Consider the following 20000-nt stretch of genomic DNA (forward strand, 5'->3'; position numbering starts at 1 on the left):
ACACACACACACACACACACACACACACACACACACACACACACACACACACACACACACACACACACACACACACACACACACACACACACACACACACACAATGAAATCTGATTCATGTTGTAATAAATTGTTACGTAGTTGACCATTAATTCAGATTGTTGTAGCACGTTGTCTTGCGCTGGGAAATGAATGTCAAATTGGCTTTAAATCGCGAGCGAAGTATTTCGTTCCATCTCCTTTAAACAATGGAAACTTTTTCTTCTTTGGTCATCCCCTTCTCTCTTCCTCCTCATCTTCCTTCTTCATGGTACGTTTCTATTGTTGGAGAGTTCTATATGCCTTCTATATGAGAAAATCTTATTGATCTTTGATTGTACAAAATAGTTATTTTTAATGTGACTTTTTTTTCCTGCGTTGCTATTACATCTCATTTTGAAATGAATTCTACTTTTCGGAGACAATTTGATGGCTGAACCAGCAATACAGTTCAACAAGGTGTAAGATTGTTTTGTAATCATTCATTCGAGTCAGGTGTGGCAATATATTTCTGTTGGGAAAGATGAGGAAAGATACTCCTCCAACATCATAGAACCCACTCGGTCCTGGTTATATGCTCCGTATGATGAACGTCCACACAAGATGGACTCTTGTTGACGGTATGGTATAGCAGGCAATTCCAAATTTTAAAAGTTTATCTGAACAAGATGACAGAATGGATAAAATTGGGGAGGGGAGGGTGATGGTGGGACGGTGGATTTAATGTCCCACCTTTTGCAGTATCTTGCCCCACCTTCCACGATTCGGTAAATGTTCGACGTTGATATCCCGATTACAAAGTGCACCTGCTTGTTCATTGAGCAGTCACTCAAACTGACAACTGTAATACAAGGTACATACCTGAGTTGCACTTCTTTGTTTTTTTGACAACACCTTTAAGGGAAGATGCACTTTTTATTTTCACATGGAGCCATGGGCTCTATGCCCCCATTGTACCTGGGGAGTTCCAAAGTCTTGGCTTTGATTTCTCGATGGAAAAACTTTATGCATTTTCCTTGTGGCCAAGGTTTTAATTTAGTAATGTTGGAGAGCTGGCATAAAGGCGAGCAAAATAAATAGGTGCTGAAAAGCATTGCTGCTGATCCAATAACAGCCGTGCTCCAAGCGTACCATTTGCTGTGACAGCCCGCCTTTACAGTGTCGTCCAGGGCTCACAAAGGGGGCCTTTGATAAGTGCGTGCGCAGCAGTGCAGGCTGGGCCTCCTGGCCTTGAGGAGGGGGATGGTGGGAGGGGGGTGTGGTGCTGGTCATTCTTCTATGCCGCGTCTCCCTGAAATGGTGGAGGTGGCGAAGGCGAGACGCGGTGGCTGGCTATCTGGCAGTCAGCCAGTCGTTCCACAGGGTCCCTAGCCGTGTGCCGCGCTGGTGGGTGCGCATAGAACAAGCCAGAGGAGGGGAGAAACTGAAGAAGGGACATGCTGCCGGGTGGGTGGAATGGGACTCGTGGTTGGGAGGGAGGCGAAGGCTGTCCGAGGTATTTCCTTTTGTTCTGGCTTGCTTGCAAAGGAGCAGATGCATGCAAAAAATGAGATTGAGGGCATCAAACCAAAGCAAACTATTTAGCTGACAAGCTTGTTTTGTTTGGTATCAAACTGATGACATGATGTATTAGTATAGTTCTAAATGCTTTGTACAAACTGGTGCCCTGCTAGCATAACTAAGGTAGGTGTGTGTGTGTGTGTGTGTGTGTGTGTGTGTGTGTGTGTGTGTGTGTGTGTGTGTGTGTGTGTGTGTGTGTGTGTGTGTGTGTGTTGTTACATGTGTCATCCAAATTTGTGAATTATTTATTAAGTAATCATTATACATGAAAAGCTTGTATTATTCAGAGATTTTTATTTTCAAATTCATTCACATGATAGGGCTCTGGTGGTGGTTTATCACGACTTGCGGAGCTCTGGACCTGCAAAATAGATCTCTTCATTGAGCGTTTTAAAGTTTCCTTTTGGTTCCTTCGCACAAGAAGGCTACCGTTGCCAAACTCTGTGAACAGATTAAACTACCCTGGATTTCTCTGAGACTCGCCCCTGCTTTCCATAAAATGATCTCCTGTCACGACATGCAGCTTGAATAACTTAGACAGCAAGATATCTGCTCGGTTCAGAGAAAGTAGTGGATTTGCCAACACTTGCTAGAGAAACTTTTTCTCCAATTTTTGTGATGTGGAACCGGGCGGAATGTTCTGAGACCTCCGATGAACTTGCTTCCTTTTGTTTGTGCTGGAGTTGGTGCGACGGTGCGTAGAACCACGTCTCGCCATCATAAACGCTTGTTGGTTCCCAACTTGAGCTTCAACTGAATGCTTCCATCTGAGGTCTTTTCTTGCACCTTCACCGCAACGTCACACTGTTTTTTTTTTTACTGAATGATGTATGGCTTCATTGTGTCTTAAGCTTTTGATATACAAGTTTTGTTGTAAATGCCATGATGTGTTCCTTTCATGCTAGCTATTGACCTCTTGCCTGCTGACGTTTTAATGCCGGTTCCGAGTGTGGTCCCCTGAATGCTGTTAAATGATGCTTCAGATGGCAAACGGACCATGTGAAAATAGATATAGCCTGCTCGGTGTTACCCATCCACGCACATGCCTCGTGTATCATGAATGCTGTGACCCCTGGTTCAAATCTCCGTTTTGATTCGTCGATTGTGTCCCAATGTACTTGACTTTCGCGTCATAATTTTGTTATAATGGATGTGTCGGTGAAAGAAAAATGTCCTTGTTGGGATTATTCTTGGCAAACTGAGCTGAAACAACTCCTTTTGTTCCACTTTTCAATGCTTTCACAGCAGGCACATACGATATGTATTTTGTGGGTACAGCGCACAACTCCCCATGCCACGATCGTACGAGGGACGTTCAAAAATTTCCACTCAGGAGATGCTCACAATTGCACGACACACATCGATTGTTTTATTTTGTTTTTCACTCGATATGTTGTCAATATTTAGATTAGATTGGATAAGTATACATAGTTGATGAGAAAATATATGAACGTGGTTTTCAATTTGGGTAGGTGTCTCGTTTTCGCACGTCTTGAACTATTGCGTCTCGCTCCGAGAACTTTTTGAATGCTCCCCACATATGTACCCCGGCATTCGTCTTTGTGTTTGAAACGGGACACTACTTTGAGCATTCTATACAGGGACAGGCAGTTCCATGCTCCAAAGTCTTCTCTGGACCACAGGCTGGGTCTGACGCCACGATGCAGTAGGCAACAAACCAATCACTTGTGCCTGTGATGCGTGCGTGCCGCCCGGCGCATAATGAGCAAGCTGTTTGCGCGTCTTCTGTCAGGGCCCGTCACGACTCCCCAGAGCGCGCCTTGCTGAAGGGAGGGCCAGGCTGCCTGGGTCTGCGGTGAAGAGGGAAAACAGGGGTAGGAGAAATAAAGGGGCTGGACAAAGTGGGGTGATGGGAATGAGGGGATGGCATGGGTGAAGGAAAGGGTGGGAGCGGGCAGGCAGGGGGTAAGTGCACACTCTTTAGCTTTGTGGAATTATGCGAAGGCACGTACATCACAGACCTGTAGTTCGAGCAGCCCACACGCCTCATTCTGCCTCCATTCTTAATTGGTTTTTACTTACCAGCTCCGGCTCGGTTCTCATAAGAAAATCATGCGTGCCACAACTCTCACTGAACTTTCCATAATTCTCTCCTTACTTACCGCGGTAGTTTTCACGAGGCGTACTCAAAGGGCCCTCAAGGTCCAAGCTTGCCCTTCTCTACTTACTGGATATATATATGATTTGATGAACGTGCTTTTCATCCTTTTCGCAAAGTCTGCTCTTTGTTCGTCGGTCACATCATCACACTCGCCGCTACCGAGTACTAATCGTCCGGAACTTGTTGCGCAAACTCTTGCCTTTGGTAACCATTCTGGGATTTGCTCAAAAACAGGAAAAGCTACCCTTAAGGTACATACCTAAGATCTAAACGCACGTTTTATTTGTAAAAGAGCTGTCTGAGTTACGTAATCTGGGACAACCAAGGAATCCAATGTGCACAGATGTCCTATTGCAACCTGGAGAGTGGCAAGCCTAGTTTTGTTTGAGCAATGACGGAATTGAGCAACCTGTTATTACTTCTATCATTAACAGTTTTAATTAGGATTTCCTTTTTGTAGTTTAATTAGTCAAGGTTGAATTTCCACTTATAGCCCACATGATAGAGCACTTGCATTTTCGAAACAGATGGGAAGGCAGAAAACCATGTTTTTTCACCAAACCTTGTTTCTCCGCATTTTGATGTAATACAAGGCAATTTTGTTTGAACGCTTTTGTTTTGCAAAGGGATAGGCCCAAGAAATGGCAAACATTGTCACTTGATGCTCCTTAAATATCTGGTTTGATGTTGGGAGGAATCTGTCCTGCTGGGGGCGTGCTGTCCACTTTTTTATGCTGTATCCATTTATCATCAGTGTTGTAATATATAAGTATTTCTGACCATTGGTTAATTTGGAAGCTGTAATTTGCTGTTCATCGTATGATGAGATTACTCACAGTACATTCTGTCTTTAGTACATTCCGTCAGTATTTTTGTCTGGATGGATGAGTGGAGGCCATCCGGAGCTGCAAAAAGAATCACGGATTCAATGCCACGGTCCAAAGGGTTCCATTTACCATGGCAGTGCCAATGTAGGTTGGCAGTGATATTGCTTTTTTGATGCTTGTAAGATTGCTTGTTCAACTCGCCAGTAGGGCATCTTGCTTTTGTGATGAAAGAAGGCGATTGCTGTCCTAGTTAATATAACCCTTCTCGGACCGTGTTCTCACTCTCACATCTCGCTTAAATGGCCTTCCTGAAAGTTTAAGGTTCCCCTGACCACGCCATTTATTGGTTGACTGCAAATGTCACGAAAGCAAGTCAGATATTTTTTGATCATGCTCAAGTGGTTCTATTTAATGAACTTGGATCAGCTTAGTTTGACTGGGACAGATTTTGCTTGACCGATGGTACAATCTTGCAAACTCTTACCCCCTCCCCCCTTCCCCCCCACCACCCCCAATAAAAGGACATGCTAATGTGGTTCTTATTGTGTGTCTCATGTTTTATTTAACTAAGCAAACAATGCTGTTTGTTTTCTCACTTGGGAACAAATTTTTAAATATCTACAGCTGTGAGCCTCTAAGTAGGTCTCAAAAACGTTCAGCTGTTGGTGTCGGTGAAGTTTCTCCAATGCGTCACAGACGCAAGTCACTGTACGGTATATTTTGAAAGTTCATGTCAGTACTTCGCAGGAAAGTGTAACCTTGTTAGCATGGCAACATCAACGAGCACACATCCTTCGAAAAATTTTTTTTTGTTTTCTCCATCGACACAGTTTTGTTTGTTTGTTTGTTTCTTGCTGACCACATTGAGCTCTGGTGATAAACCCGAACGAGCCTTTTGCTGTGATCGTTGCGTGGAAGAGCAAGTTGTGCCGCTCTAGTGGGCAGGAATGGTTGGGCTAGGCATGGTAATATCGTGCGAGTGACCTTGGATTGATCTATTTTTGTTTTTCGGCATCAGCACACTGCCTAGTTCCTGGCAGGCTCTGCGCACGATGCTAGGAGCCGATTAACGCGCCGGCCTCGATTTCCCCGTCATATTCTCGACAGAAATAACGCAATTAGAGTGTTGTGGCAGTCCGTCGGGCCTAAAAAAAGAAAAGCGAAAAAAAAACCACGAGGGAGTGCAACGTGTGTTGCCACCGGTCTGCGTCATACACGGTCACTTTTACCAGGTTCATGTCAGTCCAGGTCCATTTTGCTCGATTGATTGCCCGACGAGCAGAGTTCTCACATCCAAACCACCGCACTGAAGATGTACTCGGAAACCTTCTGCTTTGCAATTATTTTTCATCCCAGCCTGAAGACTTTTTGGAATCACTGCTGATCTGTGACAAGTGCTGCTTTTCACACATGAGACTGTCTGCCGTGTTTTCTTGATGAAGACGAAACAGTGGCCCAGGGTTCAAAATGCTAACACTCATCACCATTCGCACGTTTTTAAGTCATCTCTAGTTTGGATTTTTTTTTTTAACCCAACATGTCTTTTATGGTATGAATCGGCCCTCACAGTTAACCATAGGTGAAGTATTGTATAGGATCCGATTTGTGAAGCGCCATACTTCCTATTCATTGCCACATTTTGCAAAAAGCAGCTGTTGTACCATCATCGACGTCTCTAAATGCGCATTCTTGTTACAGCAAGTCATGTCATGTTAACACACTATTCCCTTGTTCTCTCTCTCTCTCTCTCTCTCTCTCTCTCTCTCTCTCTCTCTCTCTCTCTCTCTCTCTCTCTCTCTCTCTCTCTCTCTCTCTCTCTCTCTCTCTCTCTCTCTCTCTCTCTCTCTCTCTCTCTCTCTCTCTCTCTCTCTCTCTCTCTCTCTCTCTCTCTCTCTCTCTCTCTCTCTCTCTCTCTCTCTCTCTCTCTCTCTCTCTCTCTCTCTCTCTCTCTCTCTCTCTCTCTCTCTCTCTCTCTCTCTCTCTCTCTCTCTCTCTCTCTCTCTCTCTCTCTCTCTCTCTCTCTCTCTCTCTCTCTCTCTCTCTCTCTCTCTCTCTCTCTCTCTCTCTCTCTCTCTCTCTCTCTCTCTCTCTCTCTCTCTCTCTCTCTCTCTCTCTCTCTCTCTCATTTCCACGATGCCGTTTCCCTGAAAATGATGGCCTCTTCTCATTCTTCCCACTTTGTTTCACCTCTCACACCCATTGCCGTGTAACCCTTACTACCCTTGACGAGTACGTTTACACACCCTGTTCGCTTTTGTGCCCATGCCTTGGCCCTTACCTTGCTTTCATTCTATTCTCCTTTGTTGATCTTGTTTGGTCTCCTTACCCCCATCCCCCACTTCTCCACCCACCTCTTTCACCTTTTTCTTCACGACCAATCTCCAATAACCCGTATTTATTGTTATTTTCCCTTTTTCATTCTTGTCGTCGTCCCATGCCCCCTCTCCATACAAACACTCCAATTTAGTTGTTTTTTTTTTGGGTTCTCTTTTGCTGTTTGTACCCCCCACTCTTCCTTTCTTGCTTACCTAGGTCACTGACATTGTCAAGGCGATGGCAGAGCAATGACATTGTGAAAGCAATGTCGGAGATGAATGGGAGGTAGGGGTTGATTTTGGGATGGGATGGAGGTTCAGGAGTAAGTTGCCTTGATAACTGGTGAAAGAGCTTGCAGTTCTGCCATGGCCAGATCAAGCATGCGGGAAAGTCTACACTATTCCATTTGGAATTTGCTGCTGTAATCGCAATGCTTCTGAGAGTTTCTCTTTGTTTGGTCCTGGTTTTTTTGCCTCTGTGTGAAGGGGAGCTTACACCTCGGCTAGCCAGTTACTTACGTACTTGTGCGTGTTCCTGACCGGTGTTCTGAGTGGCTAAGCATTTATTTGTGTTGCGTAGCGCTTTGTGATGGATTGCAGAGCATAATTGTAAGAAAAATCGATCGCTTGTGTGCAGCTCTTTCCATGATTTAAGACACTCCCTGTTTTCAACATTCTTACAAAACCTGTATCTTCCAAACGGGTGAAGAGCATCTGTACCGACAGAAACACAAATTGTTGATGTTACGGATTAAACGTATACAGAATGAAACTCGGTGTTCCCTTTTAAAGACATCTACATTTTGTCTTGCTTTATGAAGTTGCTGCAATCTATTGATGATGATGATTATTATGAGGATGTCGTCGTCGTCGATGTTTTGTCATCTAATCATCATGTGAAAGCTGGTTTGGACTATATAAAAAAAATGTTGAATGACTGAAAGTAAAATTGAGAAAATAATTTGTTTAAATAAAAAAACAATTCTTAACCAACATCTCATTTTCCAGCTCGCGTGGGAAATCGTGCAATGAGAGAACATATTTTCCATGAAAATATTGATCACCAAAAGCTGTGATTTGTATCAGTTTTGTCAGTGTTTATTTATTATTTTGTTATCTTTTACATGACCCAAGCCTCGGAGTGGAGCTGGCACACACACACATTAACACGCACGCACAGCCGAACATACGAGCCAAACACGGCCACTGAGCTTTGGGGAAGTGCCGTCACTTCCTGGGGATACTCTGCATACCAGAGACATGGCACCGCATTTCTTCCCACACTCAGCGAGGCATTTATTAACCATATTTGGGCTGGGCTATTTTGGTGGCTGATATGAAGATATCATGAAAATCGACGAGGGGGGGGCACTTGACCCCCCCCCTCGCCCAGATAGGGTTAAGGAGGAATTTCCTCCTCCCCATGGATGCCAACCTATCGATGTTTGACCATGCTCTATCCTTTTAAAATGCTGAGCGCCAAGCAACGAAGCAGCACGTACCATTTTAGGAGTTTTTGGTATGACTTGGCCAGGGTTCGCACCTCCAGCATCCCAGACTTGAGTGAATGCTCTTACCATTACATCACCGAGTGTTCTTCTTATTTTTCATTTTATTTAATTTCATTACCTCCACCACCGAAGGTGAAGGAGGTTATGTTTTCACCCCTTATTCTGTCTGTCTGTGTCTGTCTGTTTGGCTGTTTGTCGCCTACAGGTCACAATTTTAAACCGATCTTCTCGAAACTTCGCTACATGGTAGAGCTTGTCAAAAGGAAGAAGCCTATTGTTTTTGAGGTCAAAAGGTCAACAACTTAGGTGAGATTTCTAAAATCCTCAATTTTCATCTGATTGGAAATTTGAAGAGCATTTTCATGTCATGTTGCTGAATTCAAACACCTATTAATTTTGAGGTAAACCTAGGCCAAAAGGCCAATTTGGGCAAAATTTTCTAAATCCTAAATTTTCATCCGATTGAGTTAAAATTAGAAAATAATTTACATTTCAGGTCACTGAATTCAACCACCTATTATTTTTGTGGTTAGCAGAGGCAAAAAGGTCAACATAGGCCAAATTTCTAAAATACTCAATTTTAATCCAATTAACTTGAAATTTGAAGGGCATTTGCATATCAGGTCACTGAATTCAACCACCTTTTAATTTTGTGCTAAACATGGGCCAAAAGGTCTACATAGGCCAATTGGCCAATTTGGGCCAAATTTTCTAAAATCCTCAATTTTCTTCCGATTGACTTGACATTTAAAGAGCATTTTCATGTTAGGTCGTTGAATTCAACTACCAACTAATTTTAAGGTCTAAAGATAAACACAGGCCTGATTTCTAAAATTGATGGATCAGGCCAAAAACTAAATATATATCACTATATCTCAAAAAGTTGTGGGCGAGTTGTGAAAAAACAAGCTGGATGAGTTGAATAGGTGACAAGAACAAGCGGATTGGATTTTGGTTCGAATCCAGTCCATCACTGGGATACAAAATGTGAACTGTTCCACCTGGCAGAGGTATGCGCTCTACCAAGTGCCATTCTACTTTGTGCTGTTTTGCCAAGTTGTCACTCCATGAGTGATTTTTCATTTGTTTGTTAATTGCCGGAATCTTTCGGATTTCGGCAATTATGTTGGTCAGTTGTGTGTGTGTCATTCTGTGTGTCTGTCTGTTTGTGTGTTTGTTTACCCTGTAGCAGCCACACCGTTTCAGCAATCATGACAAAACTGGGTACAGACGTCGGCCATGATCCAACTTAGACACTTGTCGTTTTTGGTGAATCTCAGTCAAAGGTCAAGGTCACGGTCACCGAAAAACCGAAATTCTTATTTTGGCAATAACGTCTGTTAAAATGGTCGTATTGACTTCAAACCAAATCCAAAATGTGCATCTTCGAATACTGCATCCAGCTATATGTCTCATTGGGGTGTCACACCAACATCCTTCTTAGCGGTCGGGGGTCGAATCTCTAATGTCAGGGGGGGTCGGGTCAAAACTTTCAAATTGCAATAAAAACGCCATTTCAAGTCCTATTGACAATTTATGATCATGACCAAACTAAGTGCTATAACTCATTAAACAGTAGCACTATCGACTGAGGAGAACCAAATTGTTTTCCAGGTTTTTGTTTTTTCAGAGATCAGAGATCCAGTTATTCCGGCAATTCCTTGCTCAACGAGCAATTTCATTTGTTTGTTTGTGTACGGGATATCTCAAAAAGTTGTGAACGGATCCGGATGAAACTTGGTGGACAGGTTGAGTGTGTCGCAAGGATGGATTGTTTTGATTTTTGTGAAGATCTCAATCCGGATCTGGATACGAGAATTATTTGATTTTCAAAGTAATTCTTCACCATTGAGAGATAGGGCCAAAACCGATATAGTACTGCATAGCATGATATTTCAAAAATATATTGTGCCAGATATGTTCTCATGGATCAGGCATAACGTGGTGGAGGTATGCGCTCAACCGAGTGCCATTCTAGTTTCATATGCAGCCTTGGACTGCTGGTTGCATCACTGCTGGGAGCATGACTGTGCTACTGATGCAGTGCCCCCTGTAGGTTATAACAGGGATTTGTCATTTGTTTGGGGTGGAGGGAGTTTTGGCAGGCAGAAAGATATCAAGGAAATTGAAAGGTAAGGTTCTGAGGTCGTGTGTAACGCCGGCTTGCCTTTACGGCCTGGAGACGGTGGCACTGACAGAGAGACAACAACAGAGGCTGCAGGTTTGCGAGAACAACTGGGTCAGGAAGATTGTGGGGAGCGAATAGGGTGGATAGAAGGAGGATGTATGAACTATGGGAGGAGATTGTTGTGCAGATGAGCTTAACGGGGAGATTGGTGTTGTACGAGCTGTGATGAGTTGGGCACTTGATGTGGATGGGGGAAGAGAGAATGACAAAGAGAGTGAATAGGTTGAGGGAGCAAGGTAGCAGGAAAGTACGTGGACCGATGTTGAGATGAGAGGATGGTGTGAGGAGAGATATCAGTAAGGTCGGGGTGGTTGGAGAGTGGAGAGAGTTGACAGAGACACAGAGGGAGGTGGAGGAGTATAATCGTCAAGGCAGGGCAGAAGCTTGGTGCCATTTGACCTCACCCCTGAAAAAATGGAATAGGAGGAGAAGAAGAAGAAGAATTAGGGTGCTGGCGATAACTCACCTACTCTTTGTGAAGGACAGCGTGGGTTCTTTGACGTATACCAACTCATGCCGGCAGATGGGACCCCCAGCTTACCATGGACCCGAGAGAGGGTCCACATTGATAAATCACCCTGCTGGTGAAACCCCGGATGACAGTTGTTAAATGGATGAACATTTGAACCCAGGCTACAGCTCAGAGACGAGTGTGCATACCTGCAGACCATCCTGCCAGCCCTTTTCATTGTGAAGATGCATAAATTCCATCAAATTATTCCATTCCTCATCATCGTGAATTCTTACAATTCTGAAATCTGTTCTGTCGGAGAGAAAACTTGAATAGAGAAACAAATTGCATTTAATAGTTTTTGTTTTTGCAAATTGCACTTGCCCAGCTTACAAACCTCAGGACCACACTGTTAATGATCTAGTAACCAAGGAATGATCACTACTCGCGTGTGTTTGCCATATTGTTTTTGTCTATTTATCGTCGAACCTTTTTTTTCTTTTTTTTCTCTGTACAACATTGAGGCTTGTAGAAGAGCAGGATGATTGTGGATACAGTGGGTATCGTACTAACACTATGCCTGGTGTTGGCTTAATGGTTGGGGTGGCTGGCTCAGGATTCTCGAGTCCTGAGTTCAAATCCTGCTCTGTCATTCAATTAACACCAGGCGGAGTTCACTCAGTCTGTCAACCATCCGAGGTCGGCAAAATGAGTACCAGCTTGCTGGGATGATTGAGCCATTCGAGTATCCTGCGTCGGAGTGGCGACCCATCCAGGATTGTGCCCAATAGCCCAGGAGACTGCTTTGGCAGCACAAACGCTCTGTACAGAGTATGGTCCCGATGGATGTATGGATACCGACACTGCGGAACAAGCACACATGGGATGAGTGCACAAGATTTGAGATGAAACACCCTCGATGTCGGAATTGTGAAGGGGAGAGGGGGTGTAAAGAGATTATGGGTAGGAATGGGAGACGTGACATGGCAAAAACGAATTTGAGAGAAGATTGAGATTACACCGCCACAAGGTGATAGAGTCCATCCATAGGTGAGAAAATAAGGGGACAAAGGAGTGGAGGCGAGTGCAAAGCTTGGACTTTGAAAGGTTGTCAAGAGGAGGGTTAGTGGGGAAATGTGAATCACGGTATGGTTGAAGAAGGGCAACGAAACACACTGCTGTTTGATGCAGAGGTTGTGTTTGGCCAGAATTCAGTTGGCCAGACTGCTGTGAATGGCATTGATTACCGATGTCCTTGCAGGCCCACGGGGGGTGGTTTGTGCCAGTAAGACATAAAAGACATTGAACTGTATTTTCTGAGCATTGCCTATGTTGTTTGAGTTTGTCAAAGTCCACTTGACCTCCGCTGAGACTGCTAAAGGATTAATGGTCATTTTATAGTGCCTGCATTCCTCGTCAATGTTGTATTTATAAGGAATGTAAAACCCAAAGGAGACTTTACCGACCTGATTTTACAAAGCAGTAGCTCGGCAATCGATCATACAGTCTTTGGCAATTTGAAATTGGCTGTTAAATAGAGGAAACCTGCAGACGTGATACTGTATTTTATATGACTGCTAGTTTGTTCTGGAGCCTTTTCATTTGTTTTATTGAATCACGACGATTTATCACTGACATTGAGCAAAAACCTGTTTAACCTTTTTGGGCCTGTTGTGCTTAGACATCAAGCTGCTGGCATAAGGAATTCTTTGTGTGTGCAGCACTTCAGGCTTTACTAGACTTTGTCAGCTGGGTCTGCAGCAACCAAGCTGCCTCTTGTGCACCCTGCTGAGTATTTCATCCTGAGCGTTTGTCAAATTGCACTCCTATTGGCATCACTCATTCTAATTCAATGCCATCATAACATCTGGACTATCCTGAATGAATATGTATGGCCAACATACAGATTAATGGCCGCCCTGTGGTGTGTGGGGTGGCTCTCTGGCCTAGCCTACTGTAGAGTCTCATGAACTGCATTGTCTCTCCGCAGGATGAGTAATCCCCAACCCTTCTTGTACCTGCCCCTATCTGCCTTCTGAGCTAATGGAACCTGCTTCTCAAACGACAGGGAATAAGGAAGGGGTTGAGATGGTGTTGACAGCAGGAGGCCAGGTGTCTGGCCTGGCAAGTCGAAAATCTTGGCCAAAATGATTTGGGTGTTTGTTTCTCCAGATATGAATATATATATATATATATATATATATATATATATATATATATATATATATATTTATTTATTTTTGAAAGCTTCCAAAGTTCTGATTTTATATTGCATCATTGTGATTTAGATCGAATGATATTCTTTAGATGCAGAGATGTTTTTGAAATCTTTTCCACACCAAACGCATGCAGGGAGACTTGCCTTTTACTTTTATTTTGTCCCTTTCAATTGAGGGGTCGCCAGCCAGTTACGGTGACAGATAGACAACAATCTATAAAATGTACAAAACTAGTGGAATAGAGTTCCACACTTTTGTTGGAGTAATAGAATAATTCAAGTGAAGCGAAGCAGGATTGGAGCTGTACGTTCCATTTAGAGCATAATCAGCTTACGAATATGTACATGATTATTGCCCTTGTGGTGGCCCTGGAATCTCTAGAAACGCAGGCTTTTGGCTGCAGGCTGCCCGTTGTGCACGGTGGTAACAGAGCAAGGACGGGTGGGTAATTGGCTCTTCCAACAGCTGCCGTGTCCCACCCGACAGCGCCAGGCAGATTAAAACGAGTGTCCGGAATCTCGTTTCACCTCTACGCTGCCCCCCAAATACAAGGCCGAGGATTCTTGGAGCCACAAGGTTGGCTTCTGCCATATATATATATATATATATATATATATATATATATATATATATATATATATATATTTTTTTCTATATTATATATAATTGTCTTGGGTCATCATCAAAGCATGAAATCATGTTACAAACTAGTTACAGGAAATGCTTCCTCCAGAAAGTGAGAGCAGATGTTCAGTACGGTTTGCAGGCTCGATTCACAGCCCTGGCCGCTATCTGAGTGGGCCTGTCTGCCGGGGGCGAGTGGGGTTCAGAGATGGCCAGCCAGGTGGAATGCTTTTGGCGTATTGCAATACGCCAAGGTGTCTGGTGTGGAGTCTTATTGACTTTTGGTTGCCATTTTATTGCACTTTACTTTTATTCACGGTTATGCGTGGTGCGGAATGAGATTCTCTGAATTCCTAAGTGCAGACTGATGACAACTGTGGTGGAGCACTGGGACAGGTTTGAAGACTTCTGTTGTTACCCCATATTTCTCACAAGAGAAATAATGACTCTTCTTAATACTCAAAATCTTACTCTCACTTCATGAAATACTTTAAAAAAAAAAATTATCTAATTAATTATTCATCTTTAAGTGCTTTCAAGTCTGCGATGACAGCTGTGGGATCAAGGGTGAGCTGAAAGATTTTGGCGTAGATTTATGCCATCGTTGTATTTTTTTTCATTTTTTTTGAGGGATGTAATTAATGACTTCACAAGGTGTGTAAATGCACTTAAAGGCCCAAAAGAATACTTCTTGGTGGTTGGGGGCCATCTATTTATTACGCTCGCTCATTAGTGGTGGAAGGGGGGGGGCGGAATTAAGATGATGGGGAATGGAGGGGTTTACGGGTAATGAAAGGGGGAGATTTAGGGGATGGAGAGAGTGAAGGATTGACAGGATAGAGAAAGGAAAGGTCGTTGAGTGTGGGAGGTGTGCGCAGAAGAGGGAAAGTAGGTTTGGAGTAGATAAGAGGAAGGGCTGGAATTAAGGGAAAGGCCTGTATGGAGCATATGAGCGAGAGGGACTTTTAGGGGTCAGAATGTCAGCCATGTTTGTGTATGTAATAAGTATATATCCCCTTCAGTATGAACTGCTGACTCCATAGAAATGCAGAAATTTTCTGGGTGAAAATGGACGGTGTAGCTATTTCTTCGGAAAGGTCGGCAGTGCGGTCATGTTCCAGCAACTTTACCTCTGGTGCACTGGACGGGCGACTCATGCACAAACCAGAATAGACGACTTGTGAAAAGCGAAATGCAGACCGTTTCTCCTTTAAAATGGAAGCAAGGGTCAGGTTGCTAACGTCTCTGCAGGAAGCTTCCATGAATTTCCAGGCGATGCCATAGTACCGTCTGGAAGAGGATGTGGGGGAAGTGAGATCCAGGAGATGGACAGCGTTCTCTCCACGTGACAAATGTCAGGACCGGTTGTAGGGGGTTGGGAAGCCAGAGTGGGGTGAGGAGGAGGTGCAGGCCAGCAGGAGGGTTTACACTCATCTGCAGGAGCCACCAGCAGCAAGCAGCACGGAGGCTCTGCCAATCCTGTTGCCAGGGGACTGTACTGACATCTGTTCAGTTCTCAGCCAGGCCCAAAGCTGAGCTACAATTGATAGGGTTTGCAGGTTGTTGTTTTTTTTTTTTCTTTTTTTTTCTTTTGTCCTCAATTGTCATCTGCACGCTCAGTCCATGTAGCTGTTTGGGCACGTTGCTCGTGATCTGAACATTCCAACTTGGAATTATATTTTTACTATTTTTCTACCGTGACAGCAATCAGGCTGGCTGACATTCTTCTTTATTTCTTTTCTTCTTTATTTGCTCTTGATGCACTCCATTGTCAATTTCGATTTGCTTTTTGACAGAATGATCTTGCAGTCTGGAGGTAGAATCCAAAACACTTTTGTGTTTATCTCCAGTAGAACATCAGAAATTTGATGTGCCAGATCTCTTGGCAGAGACATTGGTTGTTGTTGAAGCAGGTGCGATGCATTATGAGCTCAACAGTGGCGTGACTGTCTGCACAGTAGATGGGGGATGGTACTTTGATGCTAAACAAGCTGATTGGCATCCGCACTCCAACTGGATATACGTGTTTGCAGTGGAGCCGTCACATACATGTCACACTTAACTATCGATTTGACAAATAAGGGCATGGGGATGGCTTGTGACCTGGGGGCTTTTAGGAGTAGGATGAAGGGGCATTATTAGTGTGGGGAACCTTTGGAGATGAACGTTTGGGCTGACGGTGTAGTACGTGTGGCCAAAATCACTGGTGGAGAAGATGGAGGAGATCGAAGGCTCGAGTCAAATGTCGGGAACAGCTGGTGTACACTTCTGAGACTCGTGCATGATCGTTGCATTCCTTAACCCCATCGCCGCTGACAAGTAATGTTTCCCAGCTGTAGGTCAGGCCAGCAACTTTGGCGTGTATGCCGAGATGGCCCGTGGTCCCGTGGCCGTGTGGCCGCCCCACAACTTGGAATTGCATCCGAAGCCACGTTTTCCCAGCTGCCGACCCGGCAGAGATGAGGAGCGAGAGCTGCTTGGGGGCCCATCATGCCCCGTGCACTGCTGGAGAGTTTTGCGGGGTGGAGGGAAGAGCGGGAGGAGGGGATGGGGGTGGGGAAGGGTCATTCAAAGTGACCTGTGGCTGGGAAATGAGACAAAGTAGAGAGTCTGAGGATCGTAGCACAAAGGCTTTCTCAGAATATCTGTGTTCAAAGCCTCGGAGTTTTAGTTCGCACAATTTTCATTCGAAAATACTGGATGGACCCAATTTGCCTGCTTGACAAACCGAATGCTACTGAGCGGTATGCTAAAAATGTAAAGCCACTCGAGGTCTGGGCAGTAACTTTGATGAAAGTGATTGACAGCAGGTTTCTCCTATCCCCACCACCTTCCCCCCTTCCCCCCATCTCAGTGGAACAATTTTGCTGTGCTTTGCAGTTGTAAATGTGTGTATTTTCGTTTTGTACTGTGGATGGTCGGTCACACAGCCATCTCGTAAGCCATTGTTCATGCCTGGTTACGTCCCTCAATCCCAAGGGAGCACATGCCTCCTTGATGCTTCATTTTCGGTTCCATGACTTCTAAAATGATTAGTTTTAATGTCATTAGTGGAGTGACATCTTCATTTGTATGTTCATCATCGTGCTTTGTCCTTCTCCTCCAATTTGATCATTTGACCAAGCTCGGTGGAGAAGTGTTTTTTTCTTTTTTGTTCTTTTTTAATTTCTATTTGTTCATTTATTTTCTTTCTCTCATTTAAAGTAGTGGTTTAGTTAACGTCCTTATTAGTCTCCTACCGGTTTCACCGGAGGGCACTATCTATAGGTTTGCTCTCTGTCCATCCATCTATCCATCCCACCTGTGGTTTTTCAAACGTTTTTCCCATACCCTTTAACATATTCAACTGAAACTTAGTACGTGGCTTTATTATGATAAATTACAGAACAACTTGGAGTTTCATGGCGTTTCGTCAATTTTTCACAGGGTGATGACCTGTTTGGACTTTGAAAATATCACATCGGGAGGGGGCATGCACTGCAAAGCAATTCTCACTCTTGTTTAACTTGATATAAAACCAAATGCCTGACTAGTATTTGATTGGCTGTTCTGCTATTTGATCCCCTAATGGCATCACTCTGCAAGCTCCATTTTGAGCTTTCTTCCTTCCACGTGAAAAGAACCCGCTGTAGCGTCTCCAGTAAGGACGATATAAGATTGACCAATTCTCATGTCAGCCGGTGAGCCTTATACTCATTGTCATTGCTGACAATGAAATATGTCATCGTAAATACTGATCCTCATAACGCTTTGTTTATTACCCTAATTATCATGCCATGGCCACTTGATGACGACTGCTGTTCCTTCCCACTGGGCCACAATGGATGACTGTTCTGAACCCTGCATCCTTGTCCTGTATTTCCTTGTCTTTGTGCCACGTCTGATGCTTTGGTCATCTGTTATCTTGTTATAATTCGGTGGTGGGAGATCCAAAATGCATGATCATTCTTGCTCTGAAATATCCGAAGAGTAATTTTTAAATACCTTCACTGTGGGTCCAATGAATATTGCAAATACAGCATGGATCCCCAAGTTGCATTACATCTATCTTGTTTGATTTTATGCAGCCATCGAAGCTCATTGAATAGCAGGATGACAGGGGTACAATGGATCGACAGAAAAAGTGGGGTGAAGGGAAAACTGTGAGACACAACAAGCTGGTGTATCACGGCACAAGGAGACCAGTTGCAGGAGATGGGTTGGAATAGGGTCTCAGTGGGTGTTGTGATGCTCAGTAGTGGATATGGTAGAGAGCATGGGGCGGTGTTATGCAGCTGACTTGAAATCCTTGACATAAATGGACTCGGGAAGACCGTTACGCTGGCTGGAAAAAGAAGGGTGAGAAAGAATGGAGTAAACTATCACACTCGCAGAAGGAGACAATTTATTTAGGTTTGTTTCTTAAAATAAAATACATTTTTTTAAAAAGGTCAAATACTCCCATCAAATCGACTTTTAATCTCATTCAGTTAAATGTTGTCGGCTTAAGACACTGTCATTTCGTGATTTGTCTTCCTTTAATCAGGCTTTGCTATTCCTGGGGATTTCTTTTATGTGTTTCGCATCTTATCATGGATCGTACGAATCGTTTATGTAAAGGGAGCCACGCGTTGATGGTACATGTTCCACCACATCATTTGAGATCTGAACATTCTTGAAATCTCTTGTTTGCACAATCTTCACGGACGTGGTCACGTTTTGGTGCTGGGTAATTTATTGCACTTTAACATGTACAACAGACATTTCATTGAGTGAAACAAGCAATTGCAAGTGCTCCCATCAATACGGGCAAGCCAACTTAAAAAAAAAAAATTAAAAATTAGCACCTGTTACTTCATGAGAAGTCGTGTGATGACGGGTAAGTTCAGAAAATGAAATTAAGGAGAGAAAGGGAAGCATTGAATCTTGGGCAGAAGAGAGAGAGGAGGAGAATGTTGGAGGATAGTGGAGAAAAGGAAAAGAAGTTTAGGAGGAGATTAAAAACAAAAAAGTGGGAGGGGTGTGGTTGGTGGTGGGGAGTGGGAAAGGAAAGGGAATGTATCAGGCATTCTACCAGGGGAAATGCAGGGAGGGTTTTTAAAGTTTCGCCATTTTCACATGTAGTTCCTTATATTGACTTATTCTGTGCTTGCACCTCTGCTATACTCTGCTCAATAAACTTCCTCAACCTCATAAAAATGCATTTTCTAACAATAAATAAATAAATAAATAAATAAAACTTTCCTCATTGTCTTTCACAATCAAAGTTGTCTTTCTTGTGTTTTCCATCCATGCATACTGTGACTGCTTCCTTGTTCTGTCCAGTTCCAGAGAGGCTTTCAAGGAGCTGTGAGCATCGCTATCTCACGTCGACTTTCAGATACATTTCTGATGTTGCGTGCTTTTGTACCAAATCTGGCTGTCAATTGGTAACGCAAACACGCTGTATTCATTTTTGCTTCCCCTCCCCCTTCATGAGCGACTACGATCACACAGAAAATAGATGCAGACTGGACACCAAAGGTGATCCACTTTTGCCCATCTTCTCTGCTATAAAAAAGTTTTTGGCCCACCGGCTTCTGTGAGAAACGAGGGAGTCCTCAGAAGTTCAACAAAGTGTGTGCTGATAGCCCCGGGATTCAACGCTGTGTGATTTATCTATTGCCTAAGGAATGTTTCTCTTCGCCATTTTCGTGTTCGTTTATTTCTTTCAAAGAGTGAGTGAAGGTTTGGGCCACAGGCAAAAATCGTGTGGTTTGAGTGTGCTGGCGAGTTTTTCGGCAGCTGCCTAACGTCTTGCTTGGTGTTGCTCCTGAATTTAGAATCCCTGCCAGGTGTTCTTTCTGCCCATTCTTTCGGCCGTTTCCTTCGCCAAGCTTCCCAGATGCCTTTCATTAGTGGGCAGTAGGCAGGTGTCAGCAGGATAATCAGAAAATTTCAAAGGCGTCATCGCTTGGCACCAGTGCTGTGCTGTTTTTCTCGTTGTCCTTGGCTATTTGTGAAAGCCGCTAAATAAAGCTTCCAGACACTACATGTTGTCGAGCCGTGTCCTCAATGTCCTACATCTTGTGCTCAAAGATAACATGTTTTGGTTGCCGTAACAACTGGAAAGTCGTGAGTAACTGAAATCGACCACTTCCCAATCTGGAATGTTAACACTGTAAA

General features: G+C 43.8%; 1 protein-coding gene across 20 annotated transcripts in view; it reads left to right on the top strand.

Moving 5' to 3' along the window:
• The window catches only part of BAZ2B (bromodomain adjacent to zinc finger domain 2B), a 385196-nt gene that overhangs the window by 101792 nt on the left and 263404 nt on the right, over positions 1-20000 (top strand). For 6 of the 20 annotated variants that reach the window (XM_085873220.1, XM_085873222.1, XM_085873234.1 and 3 more), the window contains exon 1: positions 1301-1534. The exons of 2 other annotated variants lie outside the window; for them this stretch is intronic. In XM_085873220.1, the coding sequence (XP_085729346.1) occupies positions 1495-1534 (40 nt within the window). In that variant the 5' untranslated portion in view covers positions 1301-1494. Of the gene's footprint in view, positions 1-1299; positions 1535-1585; positions 2372-8660; positions 8681-20000 lie in introns of those variants that run through there. 12 more of the 20 variants (XM_085873231.1, XM_085873232.1, XM_085873239.1 and 9 more) reach the window with 7 other exon arrangements.

The sequence above is a fragment of the Eptatretus burgeri genome, chromosome 3 (genome assembly GCF_056783735.1).
Source record: "Eptatretus burgeri isolate ZD-2024b chromosome 3, Ebu_testis_v1, whole genome shotgun sequence".
In the NCBI taxonomy this organism is placed as follows: domain Eukaryota; kingdom Metazoa; phylum Chordata; class Myxini; order Myxiniformes; family Myxinidae; genus Eptatretus; species Eptatretus burgeri.